The following is a 26,678-nucleotide window of genomic DNA, read 5'->3' as shown; positions in this document are numbered from 1 at the left end:
ACAAATGGATGCTTTCACACTGGACTATAAAATTGGACTTCATTGTCGTGATATAGGTCTTAAATTTAATTCATTATGGTCTTAAAAAGGTCTTTAAAAGTCTTAAATTAGACTTGGTGAAACCTGCAGAAACCCTGGGTGTAGTGTCCAGATATAATTGTCTCATTGCTTTGTTTCCGCCCATTTTAAGATCTTTGTAGGTAGAGCAGAGTGCTGAATGCCAGGCATTTGGGTGTTCTGTGTGGAAAAGCAGGTCTGCTTTTACGTTCCTCTCGTTCACTTGTATAAAGTCTGCTTTAAGTGTTTCTGGGGATTCTTTGATCAGTTTGGTTTTGAATTTCTTTCTTGCAGTTTCACTGGTTACATCGTCAGGGTATATGATGGCCAGGGTGTTGGGATCCCGTCCCGCTGATATGTTACCTCCATCCATTGTTGTCTGTATTGCTGTATTTAGGTATTGAGATTTAAATGGTTTCCAGATGGCGGTCGTCAGAATTTGTAGTTAGATGGGTCGTTTGCAGATTGTTGTCCTTTCAGAGGAAAACTTTGCCTTTTGTTAGGCCTGGGTGCTCTCACAGTAGCCAATTGACACCTTGTTCACCGATATGGTCAGGTTGTTTTGGCAACATCTTAGTTGTAACTTGTATCCTTGAATCCTTGTTACTGTGATCTTTAAAAAGTTGTAGATCTTCTAAAGAGTTTTTATTTGGAGTTCAGGTAAAAAGATATCTTAAAATCCAGCAATGAAATCCAGTAGAATAAAAAAATCCTAAAAATCCAGTGGAGTTTTGGGTAGATGAAATTCACTTGTAATTTCTCCCTCGCTGTCAAGGTTGCTGCAGGATCCTTTGTGTAGTGTCCTGGCTGTTTATTCCAAGAATTTTAGTTTTTTAAGAAACAAACAAAAAAAAATTGGTCCAAATTGTGATGATGATGTCAGTAAATATAATCCAGAGGGTAATATCCAAGAAAATTCCAAGTATTCTGTTTTTGAAGATGGTTTTTAGCATAAAATATTATAAAGTAGCAGGAGCTCAGCAGTGCATGACCTCTCTCTCTGACCTCTCTCTCTCTCTCTCTCTCTCTCTCTCTCTCTCTCTCTCTACAAAACACTGGTCATCCAGTCGAGTTCAGAAAATACAGAAATTCGTTAAGTGATTTTTTTTCCTGGGCGGGTCGCAATTTACCTGGGCACACCTCCCAAGTAGAGCCTATTTATGGGAAACACTGCTAGATGAACAGCATTCAAATCTCTGCAGCTGACCGACTTTGAGTGATGCTGAAAGCGGCTGTTACATCCTCTGTTTGCTGCTTTGCAAAAGCGGCATGGTATTTTGAAATAATTGTTTAAAAAAATAAACGTAGCTTTGTTCTGTGTATCAAGGTAATTTCCATAGAGATCAAACTTGAGCGCTGCTGACTCTGTTTAGACACTTTGAATGCGTGTGCATGATAGCGTCGCGTGGGAAGCTGACTATCAAAATAGTTACGTTAAAAACAGCTTTACCTAAAAGTAATCTATTTTTTTTACAGTTAGGGTTTTTGCAATGTAGTGTTGTGTTTTTAGTTTTACTCTTTGGAGAAAGCAAAACTGTTATCCCAAAAAGGTGGTGTTTTTAAATAAATTGCTGCATTCACAACAACAAATTTAACCTGCCTTCAAATATTTAACATGTGGTTTGCATAATTTCTAATTAAATTTTTACCCAAATTTGTTGACTTTACAAAACAGAAAAGTAATGGGGAAAACATGTTTAATCACTGTTGTTCTTAAATGGTTTCTTACAGGGTACAAAAAACACATTCTCAAATTATTCTGAAAATTAAAGGGGTGTGAGGGGCCTCCAACATAGATTTTGCATAGGCCCTTCAAATATCTGGTGCTAGAACATTCACTAGAGCAGAATTAAGCTCTGTGACTTATAAATGAAACATTGCTTTGTTTTGTAAGTCTTAATGAATTTTGTGAGTATGTAAAATTTTAGTAAGGATCCTACGCACAGTTTAATAAATGAGACCCCCGGTGTGAACGCACCATTAGGTAATAAAAATAATATAGTTCATCATGTATGGTCTTTATACATCACAACATAGTTATGTATATTATATTGTATTTCTGTCAAGAGATTTTCCTAAATTGTACACATTGCACCTTTAAGTCTTGTTGTAATATATATATATATATATATATATATATATATATATATATATATATATATATAGGGGGTCCCTCACAAAAGGTTCATAATATTTTGGGGTTCATAACATAAGGTTTGAAACATTTGGGATTTCGCAGGTCTTGGCTGTGACTGTTGGCAACCAGCCAACTGTAACAAATCCTTTCCCTGCTATGGAACCAGCCGTGGTGAAGTTTGTGTGCGCACCTCCGTCACGCCTCACGCTGAGCCCCGTCTACACGACCCCTCGACTGGATGTTTCCTGCCCACTTCTGCAGCAGAACAAACAAGTGGTGAGTCGTCAAAACCTACCACACGTCTCAGGAAGTCTTACGATAAAGTTCTGAAGTGTTTCTACTTTGTGGTTTGTAGGTGCCAGTTTCCAATTATCACAATCCAGAGCTGGACTTGGCAGCTTTTGACCACCAGGGCAGAAAGTTTGATAACTTCAGCTCTCTGAGCATCACCTGGGAATCATCTAAAGTGTCCCTGGCGAGCATTGAGCCCACTATGCCCATGCAGTTTCACTTACAGGAGGATAATAGCAAGCAGAAAAAACTTCACGGTACCTCCTGATAAATATGTCAGACGGTGAATAATTAGGAAATGCTGTACTCGTGCGTGTATGTGATATAATGCGATTGACAAACTCTCTGCAGGTTCCCAGACTGTCGTTGTGCATCGTGAATCGGGCATTGCAGCCATCACGGTAACAGCTGTGGACTATCAAAGATCTCATCTGGAGGCAGCAGCTGTTTTGAGAGGGGTGTGTTTCTCTGCATTATAAATCTCATTGTGATCTCAAATAGTCAATTTGATAATGCAAACTCGCTAAAGTTTAGAGGCAAATAAATCAAACGATCAAATGATCTAGCAGGTGCCTATGGGAGGAAAAGGACCAAGTATAAAATCAACCTGAGGTTCTGGAAGTTTATGAACTTCCGTTTTCTAACGAACACGAGCTCTAGATTCATTTCCTCAGTAGGAAATGACTAATAATGTGCAACCACATGCCTCACCCCATAACATCACCACAGTTAACAAATCAAACTGAAATGCTGACTTTATAAGGCAGTTTTATCACAACCACTGAGCTCTCTGTAATCCTCACAGGCAGCTCTATTCAATAACAAAGAAACTTATCCAAAGGCTGTAAATGGGCTGCAGCAACATGTCATTAATTTTATGCACGTGTGCCCTCTAAATCCTGTTAAAGGGATAGTTCTTTTTATTCTGATGGTAAGCACCCATTGACTTCCATCGTAGTTGTTTTCTTACTATAGAATTAAATGGGTAATGTCAACTGTGTGATTACCATCATTTATTAGAATAGCTTATTTTGTATTCACAGAGGAAATGATGAAAATTTTCATTTTTAGGTAAACTATCCATTAAAATCTGCTGTTAAAACACTGCTGTGCAAACATTCATAATTACTGGGATTATTGTAAATTAGTAAATTAGTTTTGGATGGTTACTAGACTAGATGGTTACGTGCACCTACTGAATGAATTGTTATAGGTGATAAAATCAATGTATAACATCAATCATATAACCGTCTGTCATTTTATTACATGTCATGCTATGTAGGCAGATAAACACACCTAGCATCTCATTTCAGGAGAAACTTTTGGTCTTTTATTCTCATATATCTTTGACTGTTTTTTTTGTGTCTGTTTTAGATTATATGTTTGGTATGAAACTGTTAGAGGAAAACCTGTCTGAAGTATTTTAAACTGCTAAGATCACTGAAATCTTATTAACTCTTTTCCCACCAACATTAAAAAAAAATTTACCAGCCAGTGCCAGATTTTCGCAAAGGTTCCAGAAAATGTTCTTCTTTAAATATATAAACATACAATATATCAAATGAAAGAACAGATCCTCTGCTTAAAAAAATCCTATCTTCATTTGTTCTCTTTTTATTACCTCTCAAATATGGGTAGGTTTCTTCAGAAATCCAATTTTTTATTATAGATCAGATTCAGAGCGACAATCAAAACATGCACGGAGCAGGACTTTTGAGTTTCGGAGACTTGAACGGCTGGTCACACTGGTGCAACCTCAGATTATTTTAAAGGGGAAGTCCAATCTAGACATTTTAGCCTGTTTATCACGGGTAATTTATGTCCACTTTGCATTATACATGAGGAAAAATAAATAAATTTGCACGATTTCGATTATTAGATTGATAGTGTGTTGAAGCGGAATTTTCGTAACGGTCTTTAATGGACACAATTAACCAGAATGCACTGCGCGAAACTGAGTCATTAGCTCCACCCACCAACCACTGTTCGATGCAGTCGTCAGGTTTGTTTGACTTCATGCGGCGCCGCAGGAACCGACAGCTGGATGACGTCAAGGTTCCGCGAAAGGGATTTAAAAGCAAACTCCTCCGTATGATTTCGCGAATCGCTCTCGCGGTACTTTGACGTCATCCCGCTGTCGATTCTTGCAACGCCACATGAAGTTGAACAAGCCTAATAACTTCTTTTACCGCTCAACTAGCTCTCAAATCAACTCAAGTCAACTTGAAGTTAGCCGGCAGACGAACCCATCCAAAGAGTAACTCCGCTTTAACCGTCTCTGAGGGGGAAATCACCAAAGCCCTCGATAAAAGATGATTAGAACCTGTGCAGTATGTGGATGTAAGGACAACAAATTCAGGCCACCGGGAGTTTTTATTGTTGACATCAACGCGACCCTCAGCTGACCCACCACTACACTACTTTGAATATGCAGCCAGCACTTTCGTCAGGAAGATTTTGAGTACTGTTTTCAGCCCAGTTTTTCCGCGGACTCAGGTAATGTAAAATTGTTAAAATATCTAAAACATCATTTGGCTTAGTTGTTGCTTGTTTTGTGTAACTACGGTAAACATACTACGTAGAAAGTTATTATCATGTTGTTGTTGTTATAAACACGAGCAAAGCAAGCTAACGTTAGCTCCTGTGCAGCTGTCAATCAAAAACGTTATCATCTACTGTCAATCATCTCGCCTCAAGACCCGCCCCCATTTAGAACATTCAGAATTAATGTAGTCGTGCATTTTTCTTCCGGTGATTTGATGACGCGTCAAATCACCGTTACTGTAGCAGTTAAAAGCTTTAATTTTTTTATATGGAGTTAGTACATTTGATGGCAGCACAATCAACTACATATATGGCATGAAATATAGTGTTGGAGCATAATGTTGTTTTAGGGTGGACTTCCGCTTTAAGTCGCACCATTAAAAAATTTGGTCGCATGTCTGACCAAATTGGGCGCACTCTCGAGCCCTGCAGGGTATTTACTGCTTTTGGATCTATAGGTGCTGTGGTGATTTATTAGGTCGGTAAGAGCACCACCTTGTGAATAATAACAGAATTATAGATTAAAAACTCATTATTTTCTTATTTGATGAGATAACTCGTGAATGGCGGGGAAAGAGTTAATAAGATATTTTAATGAGTCATTCTGAACCTGAAACTGGGCTTTGATTTGTGTGTGTGTGTGTGTGTGTGTGTGTGTTAGTTTGATCATCTGAGCCCAGTCTCCTGTACACTGGACCTTCTTTTAGTGGAGGATGTGAGAGTGACTCCTAACACCATCACCATATACAACCACCCAGATGTCATGGTAAGTTCCTTCACACATCTCTGTTTACTCTATTCATAAAAGAGTTTATATTTGTGCTTCACACATTTTGTGTGTGTGTGTGTGTGTGTGTGTGTGTGTGTGTGTGTGTGTGTGTGTGTGTCCCCGCAGGTTGATCTGACACTGAAAGAAGGTTCAGGGTATTTCTATGTCAATGCAAGTGTTAAGGGAATTGCAGATTTGCTGTTCCAAGAGTCCCAGGGAATTGCACAGGTAACATTTAAAGGAAAGTTAAATAGATTTTCACAAAAAAACGCTTTAAATATTATTGGAGATGATAATAAGGAAAAGTAAATCACTAACATTTTATTATTCTGTTCCTTTTTAACCACATAAGAGGAAAAGTTGTCATCTCTGTTTGCGACAAATGGTTCACCTGTTTTCTTATGTGATCAGCTGTGTCCTATCGTATAAAGGAATAGTTTTCCCTATTATAATTTACTCATTCTTATTCAGTTTAAGTCTATTTACTTTTTTCCTGAACACAGTCAGAATTAGAGATCAAAGGGACAGAACGGCAGGCTTTTGCCAACGATCTAAAGCACATTGTGTGTTTTACAGTGTTGGGAACATTACTTAAAAAAAGTAATTAGTTATAGTTACTAATTACTTCTCACAAATAGTAACTGAGTTAGTAACTGCATTACATTATTATAAAAGTAATTAATTACCAGGAAAAGTAATTACTGCGTTTCTTAAAAAAATTCAAATATTTCAAATAACTTGAATGCCCCTTACAAAATTAAATATGTTAAATGACTAAAATGGATACTAAAGAGAAATCACTAATTGTGTGGCAGCATGTGACGACGTGAGGTGCTTTATTAGATCAGAATTACTTGCTACAGACGTGGAGAGACTTTTTCTTCATGGGCATAAGTTGCACATTACACAAACATTATTGCCTTTCACCTCAACAATGGAAAAGTAGTGCTTTATACTTCGTGTTTGCGACCGCTACCTTTGAGCTTGTTGTACTTGTCATCGCCCTGTCGCCGGTGTTTTCGGAGTGATTAATGCGCGATGACCGGGCTGCCTGTCAGTGCTTTGAGATGGGGCACTCGTTGAGAATAGAGAACGACGCGTATTTTCATGTCAGACTACAAAAGTCTCCAACCACGCCAGAAAAGATAGCTAGATTTGTCCTATAAAGTCGCTAAAGTGATAGAAAGTTGCTAAATCTAGTGATAAAGTGACCAAGTTGCTCAGACTTTTTTACACTGCTCTGACTCGAACTGTGCGAGCCTGTTTGTGAACTCTGCCTCTGGTTGGCTAACGATGGAAATTAAGCCAATCATCATCAGCTATGTGGTTCTCCCACCCCCTCTAACACACAAACACCAATCATCATCAGTTATGTTTCTCCCAACACACACACAAGAGAAAATCAGTGTTTGGCTGAGAGAGTGAGCATACGCGGGTGAAAATCACTACAGTAAGATCAATTTTAGTAACGCGCAGCATTTTAATGTCAGTAACGATAATGGCGTTATAACGGGGTAACAGTAATTTATTTGATTACTCGTAACTGAAAAAAATAACGCAGTTACTAACGGCAATTACTTATAACGCCGTTATTCCCATCACTGGTGTTTAATCATGACACAAATACTCAAAAAAAGCACATAAATGCTATTATAAACCTTTTCACCACTAATGAGAAAATATATTGTGAAAGCCGGCTTTAACGTGACAGTGTGTCGTTTTCACAGTGAAAGTAATTTTATTCTGTTAAACGGAGAATTGCAGTCATAAACACTATACCAACATGTTGATCCTGATATCCTGATGCTGTTCGGCTTTCATCACATGCACTATGAACTCAGAGTTCAGTGTTAGACTGTGTTCGTTCAAACGGAACGTTTCAAAGGAGTCATTTTCCGAATCGGACGCGTTGTGTGCCAATCCCGGCTGGCCATTGCAAAAATTTAACAAAGTGTTACTGTTACAACCAGATGCGGACAGTAAAGTATTTTTGCTTTCTACATAAAAGTACATTTTTAAGTATTTGTATTTCGTGTTTTTCTTTGGAAAATAAACATTCCAAAGAATATTATCATAATTTTTTCATAATTTCAAGTTTTTGGTTTATATTTAATATTTAAGTACATTAAACATCTAGCATTTTTTTACATTTACTTTTGTAATTGGGTATTAAATCAATTTTATTATGCAATGTAGAAGGAATACACAGTATGATTCTATGCTTCAAGTATTTTTCTTTCCCAAGACAAAAACTCTGATAAAGCACAGATGCTTGGAAAATTCACCTTAAATTCTCAAGTGGTGTCTGCCTCTGGTTACAACACCCTAACATTTCCTCGCTGGATATGATTTGGCCTTTTGCATGGCTTTACATTAGCTTTTTTTGCGCACAGCACTGGTGCTACAGAGGTTTTGTAGCACAGGCCAAACTGTTGTAGAACAAACATAACACTTTCTGCATTCTGACATATTAACACAGTTTAAGAGTTGATTTCCTCATGCTAAACAAATGCAATGTCGAAAAAGCAGTTGGACGTGTTACAGAGTATTTCTGTGCACTTTGTCAGGGTTTGTACATGTTTCGAAAAAGGTTTTTGCATATGCAAAAGTTTAGCCACCCCTGACAATTTCCATGATTTTCATTTATAAATATTTGTGTCAGCAATTTCATTTTGATCTATGAAATAACTAGGGGTGACCCCGAATAGTCGAAGATTCGATGCATCGATAGGAGAAGCCTGATTCGACTACCAATCTCATAGTCGAATCGTCGCAGATGTGTTATGAAATGAGGATCATTCAATTTTGGCCGTATATAGGTGCACACATTATCTGATTTCACATATAACAGCTTTCTCACAATATATCAATATACTGCATATTATGATAATGCTGCAAATAATATGTGAAGTAGCAGCTTTCAATAAATATTTTTAAAATGCGTTAATAAATCCAACAACCCCGGTGACCGGTCTACACGTCCATAAGAGGTTTATATGTTAATAAAGCCTTGCCTCTTTGTTTCTACATTTAAAAGAAAAAGCTGACAAATTATATTATGCCTTTCGTTCTTTTAATAATTTCTATATTTTATTTTATTTATAAATCACTTTGGGTTATCTGATTTAACTATTTGGCTTGTGTTTTGTTTCCGTGCACTTGAGGCATTTTGCATATTTGTTCTGCACTTTGTTACTTCTGACCTTATTTTATTAAAAAAAATTGTATTTATTATAAACGTAAATTCCGATCTAATTTAAGTATGTCAATTTTGGATAGCTTTTCGTTGTATGGATGTTGCGCTATTGCGTGCTGGCTTGCGCATGTAATTTAGCCGAATGGGCTAGGTGCTATGCGTCTCATATTTAGGAGTTCATCAAACTAAACATTAAAAAACGGATGTTTTTCGACGAGTATACGTTTTTAAAATGTATTTAAAACATATATTGTCCATCTTAAAGTTAAACTACAAAACAGGTAAGCCGTTTTTTTATTTCGGTGATGAAACGGAAACTAGTATCTGCACCGAACCTATTTCTGCCTGACACGAATGTCTTTCTTGTGATTTAATATTATGGTCAGTCGGTGTTCACTTTCAAATGATAGCAAAGAGATTCCTGAAATAAATAATATCATCCGGTCTTTCTGTATCTAAAGTGAATACAGAGATGATCAAAGTCAAAGCAAGCAAGCAGGTATTTCTGTGCTAAATAATAACGCGTAGTGTCTATAAAATCATTAATGTCAGTGTTTTTCTTGTTATAAATTAAAGTTTAATGAATTGTATATAAAGATTAGTTTTTATCATTTACAGTAACGAACACAAATTATTTCTCATTTCTCATTTGTCGGGTTTTTTTGGTCATGACTGCTTTGACGTGCTATCTCCAAATTAAATAAAAACACTGAATTGTTGCCGGAGTTTCCAAGGCAGGATCACCTTTGTTATTTTTTTAGGTTTAGCTATCAAAATGTATTTTTGTGTGATGTTCTGTAGATCGTGGCTTTAAAATGTTATGAGGAATAATTAAACAAATGTTGCCTTATATTTTACCTTAAAATATATATATATAAATGCATCGTCAGTTTTGTCTTCGTTAATTAATTGAAAGACAGTTTTGGTCACTTTAACAGACAGTTGTTTATGTGTGCTGCTTGTGAAAGAAAATAAAAGTTACCAATTTGTACCTGGTCTGACCCCCTCCCAACCCATGCACACAAACATAGATGATTCGACTATCGGTCGACTATGGAAAGATTCGAAAATTCTGATTCGAATATGTAAATCCTTAGTCGAGGACACCCCTAGAAATAACTGTAGTACACTAGCTAGGGCTGTCAAATTATAATTTGAATTTCGAATATTCGCTGAATGTAAAAAAATATGCATATTCGAACGTAAAACTTTGCATTCGAATTTTACCTGTGTCAGGAAGCTCACGCAACGTGATGATGACGTAACTGACGCGGATTGTTATACAGAGCGTTAGCGGCTCAGCCAACTGTGCGGAGCAAGCCAGCATTATTCATTTGAAAAATAGCAAGAAAAGACAGTGGGGATTACCAGTCGGAGAGAATACATATTAAAAGGGCTGCGTGATGCTTCTTTGGTTTTTGGAGCATCAACTGGAATTCAACCGCAAAGTGAAACTAACTGAGATGAATGTAACAATGTAACGCCGCGGTGGCTTTATTTTAACTGACTGGAAACTTGACTTTCACCTGGACATTTGATAATATGCAAGTTTTTCATCAACATTATCTGCGTGAAATATAAACATGATGATCATCTGCCAACTCGACTGTTTCAGCACGTCCTCTATTAATTACGGAGAGTCTGCTTTATTAACGGCTTCGCTCTGCGCGTAAGTTAAACATTTCTGTTCTGTACTTTATTACTCACATATTTTTCTACATATTTTCAACCAAGTAACACACAAAATATTATATAAGTTGTTGTAAATAGCGTTTAAGCTTGACAAAATTTAAATGACTAATGATCATCTTTCCCACTTATTTTGGCTTATATAAAGATTCATTCGTTTTCATACTTTATTAGAAACACGTTAATTTATCTACTTATATATTATATAAAATGCCCTATATTAATATGCATTGTCTATGTATGGCATTCGTTTTGTACATTTACAGGTGCACAAATATACTGGTTAATTTTGATTTCATTAAAGCTCTACTGTGTACTTTATTGAGTTAATTCTTAACAAAACCCCATGTTTTCTTTCAAAAGTATGTGCTCATTCATGTGTAATTACTTCCCACCCACTAATGAAAGTATTCATGTAAGTGTAGAATCTGCTATTTAAAATGCATACCGTCGAAGCGCTCTCTGGCTGAATCCATGTTGTGCCTCCATCTTTGAAATACATTCGCCGACGAGGGACATTCCTGAAATTCAAGCTCCACCTTTCGCGCTTTCACTCTACACTCACGCTGGCTGCTGGCTGAAGCCTTCGGAGGTTGCATGTGTAGGCGGTATACGTCATCAAGACAGTCTTATTTCAGAATATTAACAATTATAAAGCTGACAATTATTCTTAGTTAATTGTAAATTGATGTAATATGCGTATGACTTGCGAATGTAATGCTCAGTTGATTTAAATAAACCAGGCTTGATGACGTATCCAGCCTGTGACCTGCGTAGCTGAATCCTTCGGATTTTACAACAACCGCACACCGTAATGAACCTGCGATCTAATGCTTTGATTTGAAAGCCTGTTGAAGACATATTCTCGAGGACATTAAAACAAATCGCCAAGGATGCGAAACGGGGATTTTAAACGACAACGTGACAGGAAAAACATCAAGACCAAAGTCACTATTGGAGTTAGTTTTCCAAGAGGGGGCTCAAGGGACACTGAAGTTGCACTTTATATCTTCTCCACAGGTAATTCAGCATATTCGTTTACATCTATACAGTCCATGTTGTAAACTTGAAGTTTTATAGTTCCTTGGCTAACTTTAGCATGATTATGCATAACACTTAGTGTAAACACGCATGTGGTTTAATGTGTTCGAACAGCCACACGCCGTCTCTCCGCCCATTTATGTAATCTGAGGTACTGAGATAAATGTTTTTCATCTTTTCTGACCTCTAGCACAAACACACGGTGACAGCGCTATTTTTAGCCTTTCATTGATAAAAGCGTCTGATCTGCGCGTCTTTCGTTTCATTTTACAAGCGTGTGAAAGTTGCGCGATCTTTTTTCACCAATATGAGAGAAAGCTCTTACATATACACGGACATGTAACGTTTACTTAAAACATAAGCATTGTACTCTGACATAATGTTTGACACAATACTCTGATAAAAGCGTTTGATCTGCGCGTCTTTCGTTTCATTTTACAAGCTTGTGAAAGTTGCGCGATCTTTTTTCACCAATATGAGAGAAAGCTCTTACATATACACGGACATGTAACGTTTACTTAAATCATAAGCATTGTTCTTTGACATAATATTAATTCGCGTCCATTTAAACCCGTCATGGTTGCTTTTTGTATGTGATTTTAAGCGGACATATCATGACAATCAGACTTTTTTCATGTTAAACATAAATCTGTGTGCTTTGATGGATCACAGGCAAAGGACATTGCAAATTGTTCATTTTTTCTCATTGCTTTTGCTTTGTAGCTACTGGAAGCCATGTTAACCTTGGCATGACACGGCCGGGCCACCGTACGAGTTAAAACGCGTTCCGAATGGGGGGGCTAGAAAGTAATATTCAGTTACTTGTCATATAGACTTTCACCGCTAGATGGGAGTAGATCCTACACAGTGGAGCTTTAAGACACCGTTGTGTTCTGTATTGACTGAGGCTCTGTAAAATTTTTTGTTAAATTTAATTAATGTATGGTAAATAAAATAATTTGTAAATGTATACATGGATAGTTTCTTGACTATGTTTGTGTTAATAGCCTAAACACAATGGGTCTCATTCATGAAACATTCGTAAATATATGAGTAAATATGTGAGTGATTTGCACGTAAACAGACCTTCCCGAAAACTCTCCTCCTGATTCACAAATACTTCGTAAACGTCAGATTTGATAGTTAAATGTGTGTATGTGTGTTAATGAATTCCTATCAATCGTACATGGGACGCGCGTGCACGCTTATTCTCAATTACCATAAATACTGCCCATTAAATCCGACTGAAAACTATATATGGGCATCATATTATGACACCAAACGAAGGATTTCAACATGTCTTCTTAAAAGCAAATGAAAAAGAAAAATTTATCAGATGCAGAAATTGAAGTTTTATTATCAGAAGTTAATTCAAAAAGTCAAATTTTATTTTCAAGCATACATAGTGGCGTTCTCAGGTCCTAAAAAAAAGGAAGCTTGGCAGCACATTACAGATGCTGTTAATGAAATTTCATCTGTTAATCAAGCAGTTCCACATAAGTTAACTATGAATTAGTTAACTTCGAAAAAATCTTATTCAAAAATAAAAAATATATAATTTTAGAGGAAATACACAAGCAGTTTACATTTGAGCAGATTTAACTTTTCACAAAAGAACTGGTCTGGGTAGCATGAAACGACTAATTAACAGTCTTCATTCTCGGCAAGTAAGGTCTCTAAAAATACGACTTTTGCGCAGCGCTCTGCCAAATCTATATATTAGCCATTGTAAATGTGTTATGCCTGATTTTGGCCATTTTATAGGAAACAATTTCCTTAACAATTTTGTTTGCCCAGCCCTATTGAAATCAATAATGTATTTGATTAAAGTGTTCCGTTTGCAGATGCTATTACTGGAGCTTATCATAAAAGTTCAAAGAAAAACGTATATAATTACTGTATAATATTTTTTACAAAATGCTGTGTAATATGTACATGATTATGGTGAATTAAAATACAGCCTTCTTGATGAGCAAAACGTTCGGATGTTAAACGCACTATTTACGCGTGGCTGGGAGCAGGTGTAGATTTCTTTCGTACCAACTAACATTTGGAAAATACGCACATTTTCATGAATCCGAAAATGTACGCCAAAAGGACTTGACGAACGATTTACACAAAAATTTGTTATGCTCGTGTTTCATGAATGAGACCCAATGGCTGTTGAGGCATTTTGCACTTCCAGATATCTATGTGCACTTTTTTTCCTTTGCATATGAATTTAAGAAATTATGTTTAACTTATTAGTGTTTATAGCATTCGTTTTAACAAAAAATATGCTGTGCATGATTTGTTTATATTATTGGGGCTTTGTGCTGCGCCCTCTTGTGGGCTTAGGAGTATTTTCTCCAAGATAAAGTAGGTCTTTATAATTCGAAAATAATTAGAATTTTATTAATTTTCAAGCACGAATTTACTTTTTAAGCAATTTTGACAGCCCTAAAGTACACAGTAATATTTCAGTGGTGAAATATGGTTTATTGGATTAACAGAAAATGTGCAATATGCATCAAAATGAAATAAGGAGGGGTACATATGTTTGGGCACCCTTGACATTTTGTTGATTTGAATACCTCCCCTGTAACTACTTTGCACTGATTCATTGGAACACACAATTGGTTTGGTGAGCTCATTAAAGCAACTCTAAAGACTTATTGCTCTTCGCTCCCCCTACAGGTTAGAAGCGTAATTGTTCATTACCACTGTCGTAAATACTGCAGCATAGCTGGCTCTGACTGGATTGTAGGTCTGCCGTAAAGCAAGTTTTTGTAGTTTTCACTCGAACTACAGGAACACTACCCGACGGTTGGAAACTTCTTTAGTGCGGTTTTGGCCGATAGAGGGCTGCAAAGCGAATGTGAAAGTGCCATTCACCCTGTTTTGAGTGAATGAACCACTGAAACTTTTTTGGAAGCGTTATTTTAAGGTAAAAAAAAAACTCTTTGGTGTTGCTTTAAGCCTTGAACTTGAAGTTACGCCAGGGCTGGATAGTTCAACAAGACCCAAAACACTGCTCAAAATCTACAAAATCTCTCGGGCATTTATGCAGAGAAACAAGTACATTCTGATATGTTCTGAAATTGCCATCCCAGTCCCCACACCTGAATTGTCATCTTTGGGGTGATTTGAAGCGGGCTGTCCATGCTCGGCAACCATCAAACCTAACTGAACTGGAGATGTTTTGTAAGGAGGAATTGTCCAAAATACATTCATCCAGAATCCAGACACTCATTACAGGCTATAGGAAGCATCAAGAGGCTGTTATTTTTGCTAAACGAGGCTGTAACTACATATTGATGTGATTTTTCTGTTGGGGTGCTAAAATTTATGCACCTGTCTACTTTCATTTTGATGCATATTGCACATTTTCTGTTAATCCAATAAACCTAATTTTACTACTGAAATATTACTGTGTACTTTAGTTATTTGATAGATCAAAATGAAATTGCTTATCTAAACACCCAAATATTTATAAATTAAAATCTTGGAAATTGTCAGGGGTGCCCAAACTTTGCATACGACTGTAACATTTATTTTTTTGGGCACTTCCCTCAGAAAAACATGCCACAGGTCAGTCAGCCGGAGAGCCAGACATCTTTGTTGTGTTTTTAGATGTAAGGAGAAGAAAGCCAGCATTATGGAAACAATGGATATAGTCCGGGTCGCAGCAGAGTTTTGCGTGTGTGTTTTTATGCTGTATTTTATTGAAAAGTCTCAACTGGGTCATGAGTTGCATGCGGTGAGTAAGACTTTTGTGTTCTGTTGGAAATAGGCACCTCAGTGCATATTATATTAAATACACGATCATGTAGTGAATCATAAGTTATCCAGTCAGTGTTGTATAAACTCGTGACTCGCTCCTCCCACAGCTAGTAACTCTTCCTTCCAAATGTTTTCATATGTTATCGGAAAGAATCGGTAAAGCTGATCTGTTTTTTATGAATCTGATCAAACTAAAAACATGAAGGATGTATTGGCTGTGCGCAGTTTGCAGTGAAACCAGTGCAAGCAGCCATGGAAACGAACGGAGCGCGTCCACCAGAAAACACAAGGAAGAAGGAGAACGAACGGAGCAGTTTTAGCAGTGAACTAATGTATTCCGTTACCCAATTTATGCTTGTAAAAGCAACACAGCGTTCGCACTAAGCGTAAATGCACAAATCCATGTCCGTGCGCATCTCTGCGTTCATCAGCACACGACCGCATTCAAAAGTCCAGGTGATGCCACGCGATTGAGTGAAAACATGACGAAACTAAAGTAAGTTTCTAAATAATAATGATAATCTTATTTTGACTCGATCACTATTGGCTCATGTGATGGACATCAGAAATGTGCAAAAGCAGGGAAAAGGAAACAGAAAGGAAAGATGATGAGTTTAAGGGAGGTTAGACAAACTACATCCTCACCCTGTCAGGTCTCAAACGTTAGAGGAAAAATCTCAGGAAAATCTCTTGTCAAGTCTATAGAATTGCATTGTTGCTGAGAAAATCAACAGATGTATGTGTTATACTGTTCTGTATTTTCAGATATGAAATTAATATTTTGTTTACTAATATTCAACTCTAGGACACTACATAAATGGTTAGCAGTAACTTTGACTAAGATTATATGTAAATTGAAAAAATATTCTTTTAAAAATAAGTTAATAAATTAATCATTGCTATCATTGTATAATGTAGAAAATATTTCTCTGCTGTCATTATTTTCAAACATTTTATGCCATGTATGCCTCCAAACATGTTAATAATGTTTTGAAAGATGAAGATTATATTTAAATACATTTTTATCTTTTAGTACCTGTTGCAGTGTAGAATAGTGGGTTAAGCAAAGGACATTTGTATAGAAGTATTCCACATTTCTTGCACACAGCAGGCTTTCAAAAAAGTCAGCAAAAAATGGGGGCCCTGTGCCCCAGTAGAGCTTTATGTTTAACAACGCACCTGCTGAAACACGAAAGATTAAACTAAACACGGCGGTGGCTGGGACAGACTTCTGGGAGCGAGAAGAATAATGAGGCAAGGGATGAGGATATCGATAGAGAAACAAAGAGAGCTTGTGTTTGATCAAAAAAAGTGTTTTGTCAGGATTGTCGCATGTATGCGAAAGAAAAAACGAAACAAACAATTTCGTGGCGGGAACTAATACGTTTAAAGTTGAGGCAGTAAAGGAACATGAAGAGTGCCCGACGTCATCAGAGAGCCTAACGTTAATGAAAACTGCCAAGAAAAGTCGTATTGAAGAGAGCCTGGCTGAGAGAAGCCTCACTTTATGTGTGTTTTTCATACCAACAATGTTAAAGAGGCCCTTCCACATAAAACCGTTTTTACTTGTATTTTTTGATATGTGTTAGGTTCATATGTGTTTGTGTTGTGTCGTGAATGTGAAAATTAACTTCCACCTCCTCTGTCAGCTCTAGCCACTGAAAAGAAATAAGCGGAGAAATCAGGTCAGTTTAAAAAGCTTATCAGTGTGACGTGGAACTGATCGAGGTCATTAATATTCATGAGCTCTTCAACTTGAGACCGCGCCCACATATTACGTGTAGTTGAGTTAGTTTTCATAACAAGTTACTGCAAGGATGGCTAAACGTTAACCGTACCATATTCGGGCCATTGTTTTTCGTCAAGAGACATCATTCCTATTAAACGAGGTAATCATACCAGTTGCTACATGTTTGGATGTTCAGAAGAACGCTGGATTTGAAGAGAGACTGCGATTAAAAAGCAATGCTCCTCTATCAATATTGGATCCGGACGTAATGGTGGCGCAGCTTATGTGAGTAAAACGCTTTAGTACTATGTGTCACTGTGGCGACCGGTGTTTTCTCTTCCGAGGGACGCGAATTCATGCTGCACACTCTTTGAAAGGGTTTATGATAAAAGACACGCGTGTTTGTGGGAGTAAAACACTTTAGTACTATGTGTCACTGTGGCGGCCGGTGTTTTCTCTTCCGAGTGACGCGAATTCATGCTGCACACTCTTTGAAAGGGTTTATGATAAAAGACACGCGTGTTTGTGGGAGTAAAACACTTTAGTACTATGTGTCACTGTGGTGGCCGTTGTTTTCTCTTCCGAGGGACGCGAATTCATGCTGCACACTCTTTGAAAGGGTTTATGATAAAAGACACGCGAGTGTGTGGGAGTAAAACACTTTAGTACTATGTGTCACTGTGGCGGCCGGTGTTTTCTCTTCCGAGTGACGCGAATTCATGCTGCACACTCTTTGAAAGGGTTTATGATAAAAGACACGCGTGTTTGTGGGAGTAAAACACTTTAGTACTATGTGTCACTGTGGTGGCCGTTGTTTTCTCTTCCGAGGGACGCGAATTCATGCTGCACACTCTTTGAAAGGGTTTATGATAAAAGACACTCGTGTTTGTGGGAGTAAAACACTTTAGTACTATGTGTCACTGTGGCGGCCGGTGTTTTCTCTTCCGAGGGACGCGAATTCATGCTGCACACTCTTTGAAAGGGTTTATGATAAAAGACACTCGTGTTTGTGTGAGTTATTAAATGTGATAAAAAAACACATGTGTGTGTTTGTGCATTCGTTACACACGCGTCAAAGGGTTTATGTAAAAGGGTTTGTGTGTGTGTGTGTGCGCGTGTGCTGCTACACGCACAACGAAAGGGTTTATGATAAAAGACACGCGTGTTTGTGGGAGTAAAACACTTTAGTACTATGTGTCACTGTGGTGGCCGGTGTTTTCTCTTCCGAGGGACGCGAATTCATGCTGCACATGCTTTGAAAGGGTTTATGATAAAAGACACTCGTGTTTGTGTGAGTTATTAAATGTGATAAAAAAAAACACATGTGTGTGTTTGTGCATTCGTTACACACGCGTCGAAGGGTTTATGTAAAAGGGTTTGTGTGTGCGCGTGTGCGTGTGTGTGTGTGCTGCTACACGCACAACGAAAGGGTTTACGATAAAAGACACGTGTACGTTTGTGTTTGTGTGTGTGTGTTTTTGTGCGTGGGTTTACGATAAAAGACAGGCGTGTGTGTGTCAAAAGGGTTTATGATAAAATATGCGTGTGTAAGAAAGACACTGTGTCTTAAGACACTCACTCAACATTAAACTGATTACACATGAGATTAAATTGAAAGTTAGTTTGAACGAAAAACTGTTATCCAATCATAGCAGTGGGCGTTTACTTCCAAGTCGTCAATGCAGCCCGCCCATTAAAACGGATCACTTCTCTAACCAGCCTCAAAATCAGGGTACAAAATAGCCTATTACTTATTGCTTTTGATGTTTTTGGATGTAAAAACCATGCAAACGTCATGAGTAGACCTCAGACAACAGTCTAAAACAATAAAAACGCCAGAGGAAGGGCACCTTTAATAAAATGATCAAATGCATTCAGCAGCACTCATAATTTCTATTATTTTCAACAGAAAAAAATTGGCTAGTTGAAATTAGGGCTGACTTCTTGTAGTCGAGGATTCGATGATTCAATTCGGAGAGGTCTGATTCGACTATGAACCTCATAGTCGAATAGTAGGGAAGTGTTAGGTAACCAATGAGCAGCAGCATTGAGAAGCTGAACCGCATGGATGACAAGTAGCCACAACAACCGCGCTTTTCACGTTAAATTCATATATAGCTATGCCCTTCTTATTTTTCACATCATATACAATAAAGGCAAAATAGGAAGAGTTAAGAGAGTAACTTGTTTTTGGTACATTTCTATTCAAAATGAAATACTATGCAAAAGTGAAACTAAGATGACAGAATAACTGTAGCGTCATCTGCATCTAGAGTAGAGTTTTTAAAGATTAAAAGTTTTAAAGAACAAAATTACTTTTATTTAACTTACCAGCATTAAAACCACTTAAAATAAAAACCTTTATAGGTTTTTTCTTTGTATACAGCGTCCGCTCCGTGAATAAGGGAGCTGCAGCCAAAAACGCCGGTGGCTTTATTATGAACTAACACTTGACTCTTACCTGTACATTTAGATATGAACGTTTTTCATAAACAGTATCTGCGTGAAACATTATAAACATTGAAAATCACCTGTCAATCGACTGTTTCAGCACGTCCACTATGTTGCAGAGAGTCCGCATAATTAACGGCTTTTCGTTCAGTCCGCGCGATCTAAACATTTTTGTTCTGTAATTTTTTTACTCGCATAGGCTATATTTCTACATATTTTTGACCAAGTAACACTCGGATATAATGTAAGTTGTTTTGTAATGTAAGTACATTTTAACTTTTGAAATAATGACAAATCTTTCTGACTAAAAAAGATCTATCCAGCCTAATTTAGCCAAAATAATGATTTATTCATTTTCATACTTTATAGATACACATTAATTGATCTACTAATATTCTATTGAAAATTTAACTTTAAGCAACTTTAAGCAAGCCAAGACAAAACTCGCGTTTATATCAGTGACACGTGGACTGCTGGAGCGATGTAGTTTGACGCGCCATTTGCTTATACAAACTGACGAGATCCAGTTTTGTTTACTAATTCTGTTTGTGAATAAGTCATGGCAGCAGAGTCTCACACGTGGGAGAGATCTGCCTGCAACATGAGACTGCATCACAAGTTCTTCAACAACACTTAGGTGCTCGCAGATGCACCAAAGCAGATTTTTTAAATATGCAAAAAATCTTCCAATTTATTGTCCGGCCAATCAGTTGGTCAACTTCTAGCGGTAAGCCAGTAGTAAGCCATTTCAGATGATGTATAAGGGTCTTTTCACACCTGAACCTTTGTCTCAGAACCTGGTGCATTTTCTCCCTTGGTTTTGTTTGTTTAGAAATAATTGAACATGGCAATCATGCTCTGATCCGCACCAAAACAATCGCTCGAATGCAAACGAACTCTGGAGCGTTTTGCTAAAAGTCTGAAAGCTATTCGGCCCAACGGACCCAGCCATGTTATTGCTTTATTAACCATGAACATAACTAGCTCTTTGGTGACACATTCCGGTGAGCACGTCAATGCCATTCAAAACCAAAGCGCACCTTATAAATTGTTACTTATAAATTGTCTTGTAATTGCTCTTCTCTGCAATAGGTACACGGTAAGAATGTTTTCCCACCTAAGTTTTGATTTCTGCTTAAAATAATAAAATAATAATGTGACTTGTATTAACAAAGTTTGGTTTGTTTGGAAATATTGCCCTGTGAATGTGAACTGAACCAAGATGAAAAACATTTTAGCCATTTAACCACCGGTTTCACTACAATGCAATCAATCTACAGGTCTGAAAACACCCTAAATCTCAAGTTTCAAGACATTTACCCTTACAATTTGTGGTCTAGGTTTACATTTTATTATTGACTGTTTATTTGTCTTTTACAATGTTTATACGCGGTCATTTTTTTGTGTCATAACCTTTAAAGGAGTCATATTGCCAGATTGCATGTTTTCCTTTGTTTTTAGAGTGTTTAATGATGTCTGTGCACATAAAAGATCTGTAAAGTTGCAAAAATTAAAGTTACAAATCCAAAGAGATATTCTTTTTAAACGTGAAGTCTCATCAACGCCCACCTAAAACGGCTCGTTTAACACGCCAATGCAGTTTGACGTCATACTGGTTTGAACATTTTCATAACACCGCCCTCATATATAGGCAAAGATAGAGGGTGTAACTTTCAATCACGCTGTAGTATTGTTGTTTCCTCCATGTAGAGCAGACGCTATGTTTAGTTGCAAAACTACTTTGGTTGGCATCCCAACAGAGTAAACATTAAGAAACCAGTGGTTAGGTTATATTTACAACACTGTTTCAGAACAGTACAGCCCAAATGTTCGATTGTGTGCTGTAGGAGGATTATTTTCTAAACATCGAGGAGTACAACCGCTGGATGTCCACAAATGCTTCGTCTAAAAAGTAGAGAAATTATAACTTTGCAACTACACGGACATCCTGTAAGTAGCCGATGTTTTCATATTTAATACATTTCCTCACTGACGATTCAAAGACGAGTTTGGTGCAGAGACGCGCCTGTGTTTTAATGCATTTCCTAATGATGATCCAAACGCGAGATTTGAGAAGTGCAGATTAGTGCTTGTTTGTTGTTTCTACGTTCACAAATGCAAACATGGTTTATGTTTTAGTATCCTTACCTTACCATCTGTTACGTTCTGCTCACATCGCGCTGGTAAAGTTGATCGATTAGCTTAGCCATCCGTGTTTTCTGGGTCAGATTCAGGCTCACGTTGATAAGGTAGTAGTAAATATGATAGTATCTCGTGGCTTTTATTATTGTTTTGGGAGCTCATCTTCCAAAACTTGGCAAGGAGCGTCATATTTCCGATTACATTACTGAGGTATTCGGCCAATCACAACGCACTGAATAGCTGGCCAATCAGTTCACACCCGTTGACACCGCGCTTTCTCACAACCATGAGCTTTGTACCAAACGACCTGTTTCAGATGGGCGGGACTTAGAGGTGCTAAAAAAAATGATTTTTTTTAACCATAAACCACACCAACACATTGTATTACTCCAAATACACAAAGTAATGTGCTTTTTAGCCCTATAATATGACTTCTGTAATATTTAGATTAGTTGAGTCAAAAACAATAACCAGGCCGGTTTTTATTCAGTGCTTTTTTGTGGTATGGCACCAGTACAAATCTGAACCACTGGACTGAACCGACCAGTAGAAATAATACTTTTCATTGAATCTTGATCTTTATTTCATAATGTTTCTATTATTAATTGTGTTTAAATATACAGGATTTGTACACAAAGCTTACCTGACGGGACCATAGGATAAATATCTTAGAACTATGACACATGTTCAGTTGGAAATCATTTTATGAATTTTTTATCTGAAATCTTTTTTTATTTTTTCCTGGGCAGTGTATGTGAATGTGAATCTTATCTAATGTGTAACTCAGGTGGTCCCAGTACAGGCAGGGGTCTTGCAAGTAATGGTCCATGATCTCTGCTTGGCCTTTCCTTCTCCTGCCATGGCTACAGTACACATTGCTGATATTCTGGAGGTTGTTGTGCGTGTTGTCGACAAGGTCAGTTTCATTAAAGACCTTAAATGTTACCAAAAATTGCACTAGGAGTCGATGACTTATTTTAGATTGCTGTTTGTCTATTATCTTTTAGGTGGAGATTGGCAAGTCAGTCAAAGCATATGTTCGGGTTTTAGATGGCAATAGAAAGCCTTTCCACTCCAAATATTTCTCTGTCATGAATCTCCAACTGAAAGCAGCTTCATCCATTATCTCATTACAGTGAGTAACTCTGTGTCTTCTATAATTTCTCTTTTGCTGTGCATGTGAGCTAATCAACTCTGCTGTGTGTTAGAGTTTTGTCAGAGTCCTCAGAAGAGGATACAGCCACATTTCTGGTCAAAGGTCTAGTGATAGGACAGACCAGTGTGTCTGCTACAGTGATGGATAAAAATGGCAGAAAAATTATTTCAGCTCTCCAGCAAATCGAAGTAAGGCTTCTTTATTCAACAATCACTTCTCTCATCTCACAGTAGTTTCTGTATAATTTGTTGAACCGGTATCTCTTCTATGTAGCATATATCAGGGGCCGGATTCACGAAAACATTCTTAAGATAAAAAATAAGAACGTTCTTAAGATAAATTATAAGTTTGTAAGAATGTTCCTAAGTGCAATTCTCGAACATTACGTAAGAAGTTATCAAATATTTACTTAAGAACATCTTACCTTTTTGTCCTAAGAATAAAATGACAAGCTTTAAAATTAATTATTCTACCCTGCTCATGAGGTTTACTGTCCATTTAATCCTTGCGATATATATTCTACAAATGAGTGATGAGTTAAGAATATAGAAGATGTTATTTGCTCTTGTAACAGAGGCAAGCTAGTGTATGAAGGCGATGCGGTGAGTAAATATCATTCCCCAATCTCCCAATCGGTCCATCAGAGACGGATGCAGAGGTTTAAAGCGTGCCCGGGCTTTCGAAATCCTCAACACGCATGACGGACTGATTGCGAGTTCGATAACATTAGTAATTTCACAATTAATGTATTATGGAGGAAGTAATGCTCCTCATGATCTCGCCGTCTTATGTTATGTTATGTGCTTCCCGGTGCGTTTAAAACCCCACCGTATGCGCGTTAACATTTTATATGGTGCTTACACTTTTGCTTTAAAGCTGTGAATATGCTGGATATAGGGCCACACGCAGTGTCTCTCCGGTAAGGCACTTCAGTCCGTTGTGTATGCACGGCATGATGGGATTACGTTCCCCCATAGCTTCAGCTAACTGACGCAATGCGAAGTGAACCGTATTGAAAGGGAACGCTTGGGTTACTCACTTAACCCCGGTTCCCTGAAATAACGGGAACGAGCATTGCGTAGCTGGCTGTGCTACAAACGTCTACGCAGCGAGTAGTGCTTCAGTCGAATGCAAATGAGTTCTGGCGCTCGTCTCTGGACTATTATAGGGAATAGTCCTGCCCCCTTCGCGGGCTCGAATGCCATAGGTCTGTAAATTTTACAGACGTTAACCAATAGGCTTCAATCGCGGAGTAAACAGGAGTTTTCCCCATAGCGTCAGCAAACTGACACTTCATTATTATATGAGTATGAAATTCCTAATTTAATTGATATTTGTGAAGTAAAGAGTTTACATTTCTGAATACACAATACATGTCACATTTAAAACAATCAAATTGACTTATAAAACTTCTTACATTTTGAGATTTAAGACTACTGTGAGGATTTTCCTAGCTTTAAGATGTTATTTAAGATATTTCTTTTTTTGAGAATTTAAATTCTTCTTGTTTTTTCTTATGAGCTTCCTTAAGAAAAAATAAGAACTTTCTTCAAAGAAGCTTTTTAGAGAATACAAAATATTGTTAACATTTTAAGAAAAAAAAATGGCAGTTAAGCATGTTTTGTGAATCTGGCCCCAGATCGTCCTTTGCCCACAACTGATATCATTAATATGTGTTTGAATACAGATGCAGAAGTAATGTTGTTTTTTTTCTAGGTCTTTCCACCTTTTAGACTGCTACCCAGGAAAGTTACTCTAATAGTTGGAGCTATGATGCAGGTAATTCATTCTCAAACAAATCCCACCCGCTATATTTCACCCCTAAATAAATCATATTTATACAATAGCATTAGTGTAATGTATTATACATTAATGAGAGAAACACTGTATATCAATGGGTTATAGAAAGCCTTGGATGTTTAACCAAGAAGAAGGATGACTTTGAAACTAAAGTGTATCCAGTTTTGTTTAAGTTAAAGCTTTGTCTGGTCTTGTTAAAGACAAGAGTATTGATGTTTGCCCTGATGCTCTGTGATGAAACGGCTTATCCAGTTAGATTTGAGTTTGTGATCTGCTGCTGCAGCTGCTGTTACTCAGAATGTCCAGACAGTGGCCCTCAAGCACAGACAGATGAAACTAACACTAAAGAAGAGTAAGGATGAAGCGCTTTACCATGAAACAAACCACATTCTCTTTCAATTCTATGGCTTCATGTATCAGGATATAATCTTCCTGCTACTCACTGATATAGATTTTTTGTAATGTGACCTACACAGGCCAGCTTCTTTATCATTATGAACTGTAACACAAAAGAAATTAAAGCTGCAAGCAGCGATGGAAGGGCCCTCGCATGCATGGCCTTAGGAAAAAACGTGAACAGTGGGGATATACAGGTCTCTACAGTGCGAGTATTTCACTCGCATTTGTGCCTAAAAATAGTTATGTGGAAACTTGTAAATTAATTTAGGAGCGGAGTGCGCAAGTGAGGGGCTGTTCTCAATACACTGAACAGCGGCGTGATGAAGCGAAGCATACAATTGATTTCACATGGAAAGCATGCAAAAGGACGGGTTGCGATGTGAACAAAACATGACGTAACTTTATTCAAATGAGAGTGATGATTCGCAACCAATGAGCAATCACTGAAATAGTGTGGGAATGTGTGGGAACTGCTGGATTTTAAGTGAGAGAGTCAAGTGACAGTGCTAAAACTGAGCTTCGATTAAAGTTCTCGAGACCGGCGAGATGCTTCCACAGGGTGGGAGATACGCGGCGTGATTGACAGCTTTGACATCACTGGATATACGTGAAAATCAGATGACATGATTTCACAACTTTTCATTGGCCATTTAGATATGTGAAGCATACTGTATACAGAAATAAACCTGAACATTCAATCCGTCAAAAAATCTCAAAATCGGCAAAATGGACATACGTTATGACAGCGACGTTATGAAAGGGTAAAGTAAGTCGTGGATAGTGCTGTGACTAAAATAGGGTAAGTTTATCATTTGCACGTGTTTCAAAGGCTTGCAAATGTTAACATTCAAGTGATTTTAAACAATTTAACCGCAAAAGGCGCTGAAGTGAGCAGCTTTCTTTACGCACAGACACACGTGCTGCTGAATATGTCTGGTCCAGCTTCAGTCAGACGTGACGTGATGTGATCAACCCTATGCCCTTCAAAGATCAGGGGCCTCATTTATAAAGCGTGCGTATATACGTTTTTTGCCCGGTTTTGTGCATACGCACGCTTTATAAAGCCACTTCCCACGCAAAGATTGTGATCTATAAAGAAAAACTTGACAGAATGTGCGCACCTGTAAGCAAACTGTGACCCATGCGTACACACATTCTGAAGACAATTAATGGGAATTGGCGACACAGATGGCGAGAAAGTGAACTGAAATCAGATTGAAGAAAGTAAATATAACAAGAACGATTATAAGTATTGATAACACAAACACGTTAAATTTCACTCTTTATCACGTTAGATCCACGTTATCATGACAATGATATCCAGCAGTGTTTTTTGCACTTGTACTGGTTAATAATTGTTTTTATATACATATTGTAACATTCAATTTTAAATCAAAAATTATTCTAAATATTTAATCAGCGCTGTCTCACGGTCACAATGTCCACTACGGGAGCACGAGATGAACCGACAGATGGATAGCATCAAATACGCATCCATTAGATCAGTGGTTTTCA

At 37.5% G+C, this 26,678-nt stretch overlaps 1 protein-coding gene across 1 annotated transcript in view; it reads left to right on the top strand.

Moving 5' to 3' along the window:
• nup210 (nucleoporin 210) overlaps positions 1-26,678 on the top strand; it is a 231,503-nt gene that overhangs the window by 101,897 nt on the left and 102,928 nt on the right. The window contains exons 17-25 of the mRNA XM_073812225.1: positions 2,297-2,470; positions 2,550-2,742; positions 2,837-2,943; positions 5,691-5,795; positions 5,925-6,026; positions 22,596-22,724; positions 22,816-22,943; positions 23,017-23,152; positions 24,681-24,743. Coding sequence (XP_073668326.1) covers positions 2,297-2,470; positions 2,550-2,742; positions 2,837-2,943; positions 5,691-5,795; positions 5,925-6,026; positions 22,596-22,724; positions 22,816-22,943; positions 23,017-23,152; positions 24,681-24,743 — 1,137 coding nt within the window. The remainder of the gene's footprint in view (positions 1-2,296; positions 2,471-2,549; positions 2,743-2,836; positions 2,944-5,690; positions 5,796-5,924; positions 6,027-22,595; positions 22,725-22,815; positions 22,944-23,016; positions 23,153-24,680; positions 24,744-26,678) is intronic.

Source organism: Paramisgurnus dabryanus, chromosome 16 (assembly GCF_030506205.2).
Source record: "Paramisgurnus dabryanus chromosome 16, PD_genome_1.1, whole genome shotgun sequence".
NCBI lineage: Eukaryota > Metazoa > Chordata > Actinopteri > Cypriniformes > Cobitidae > Paramisgurnus > Paramisgurnus dabryanus.
Note: the sequence above shows the minus strand (reverse complement) of the source record. Positions and strands in the feature narration are given on the sequence as shown.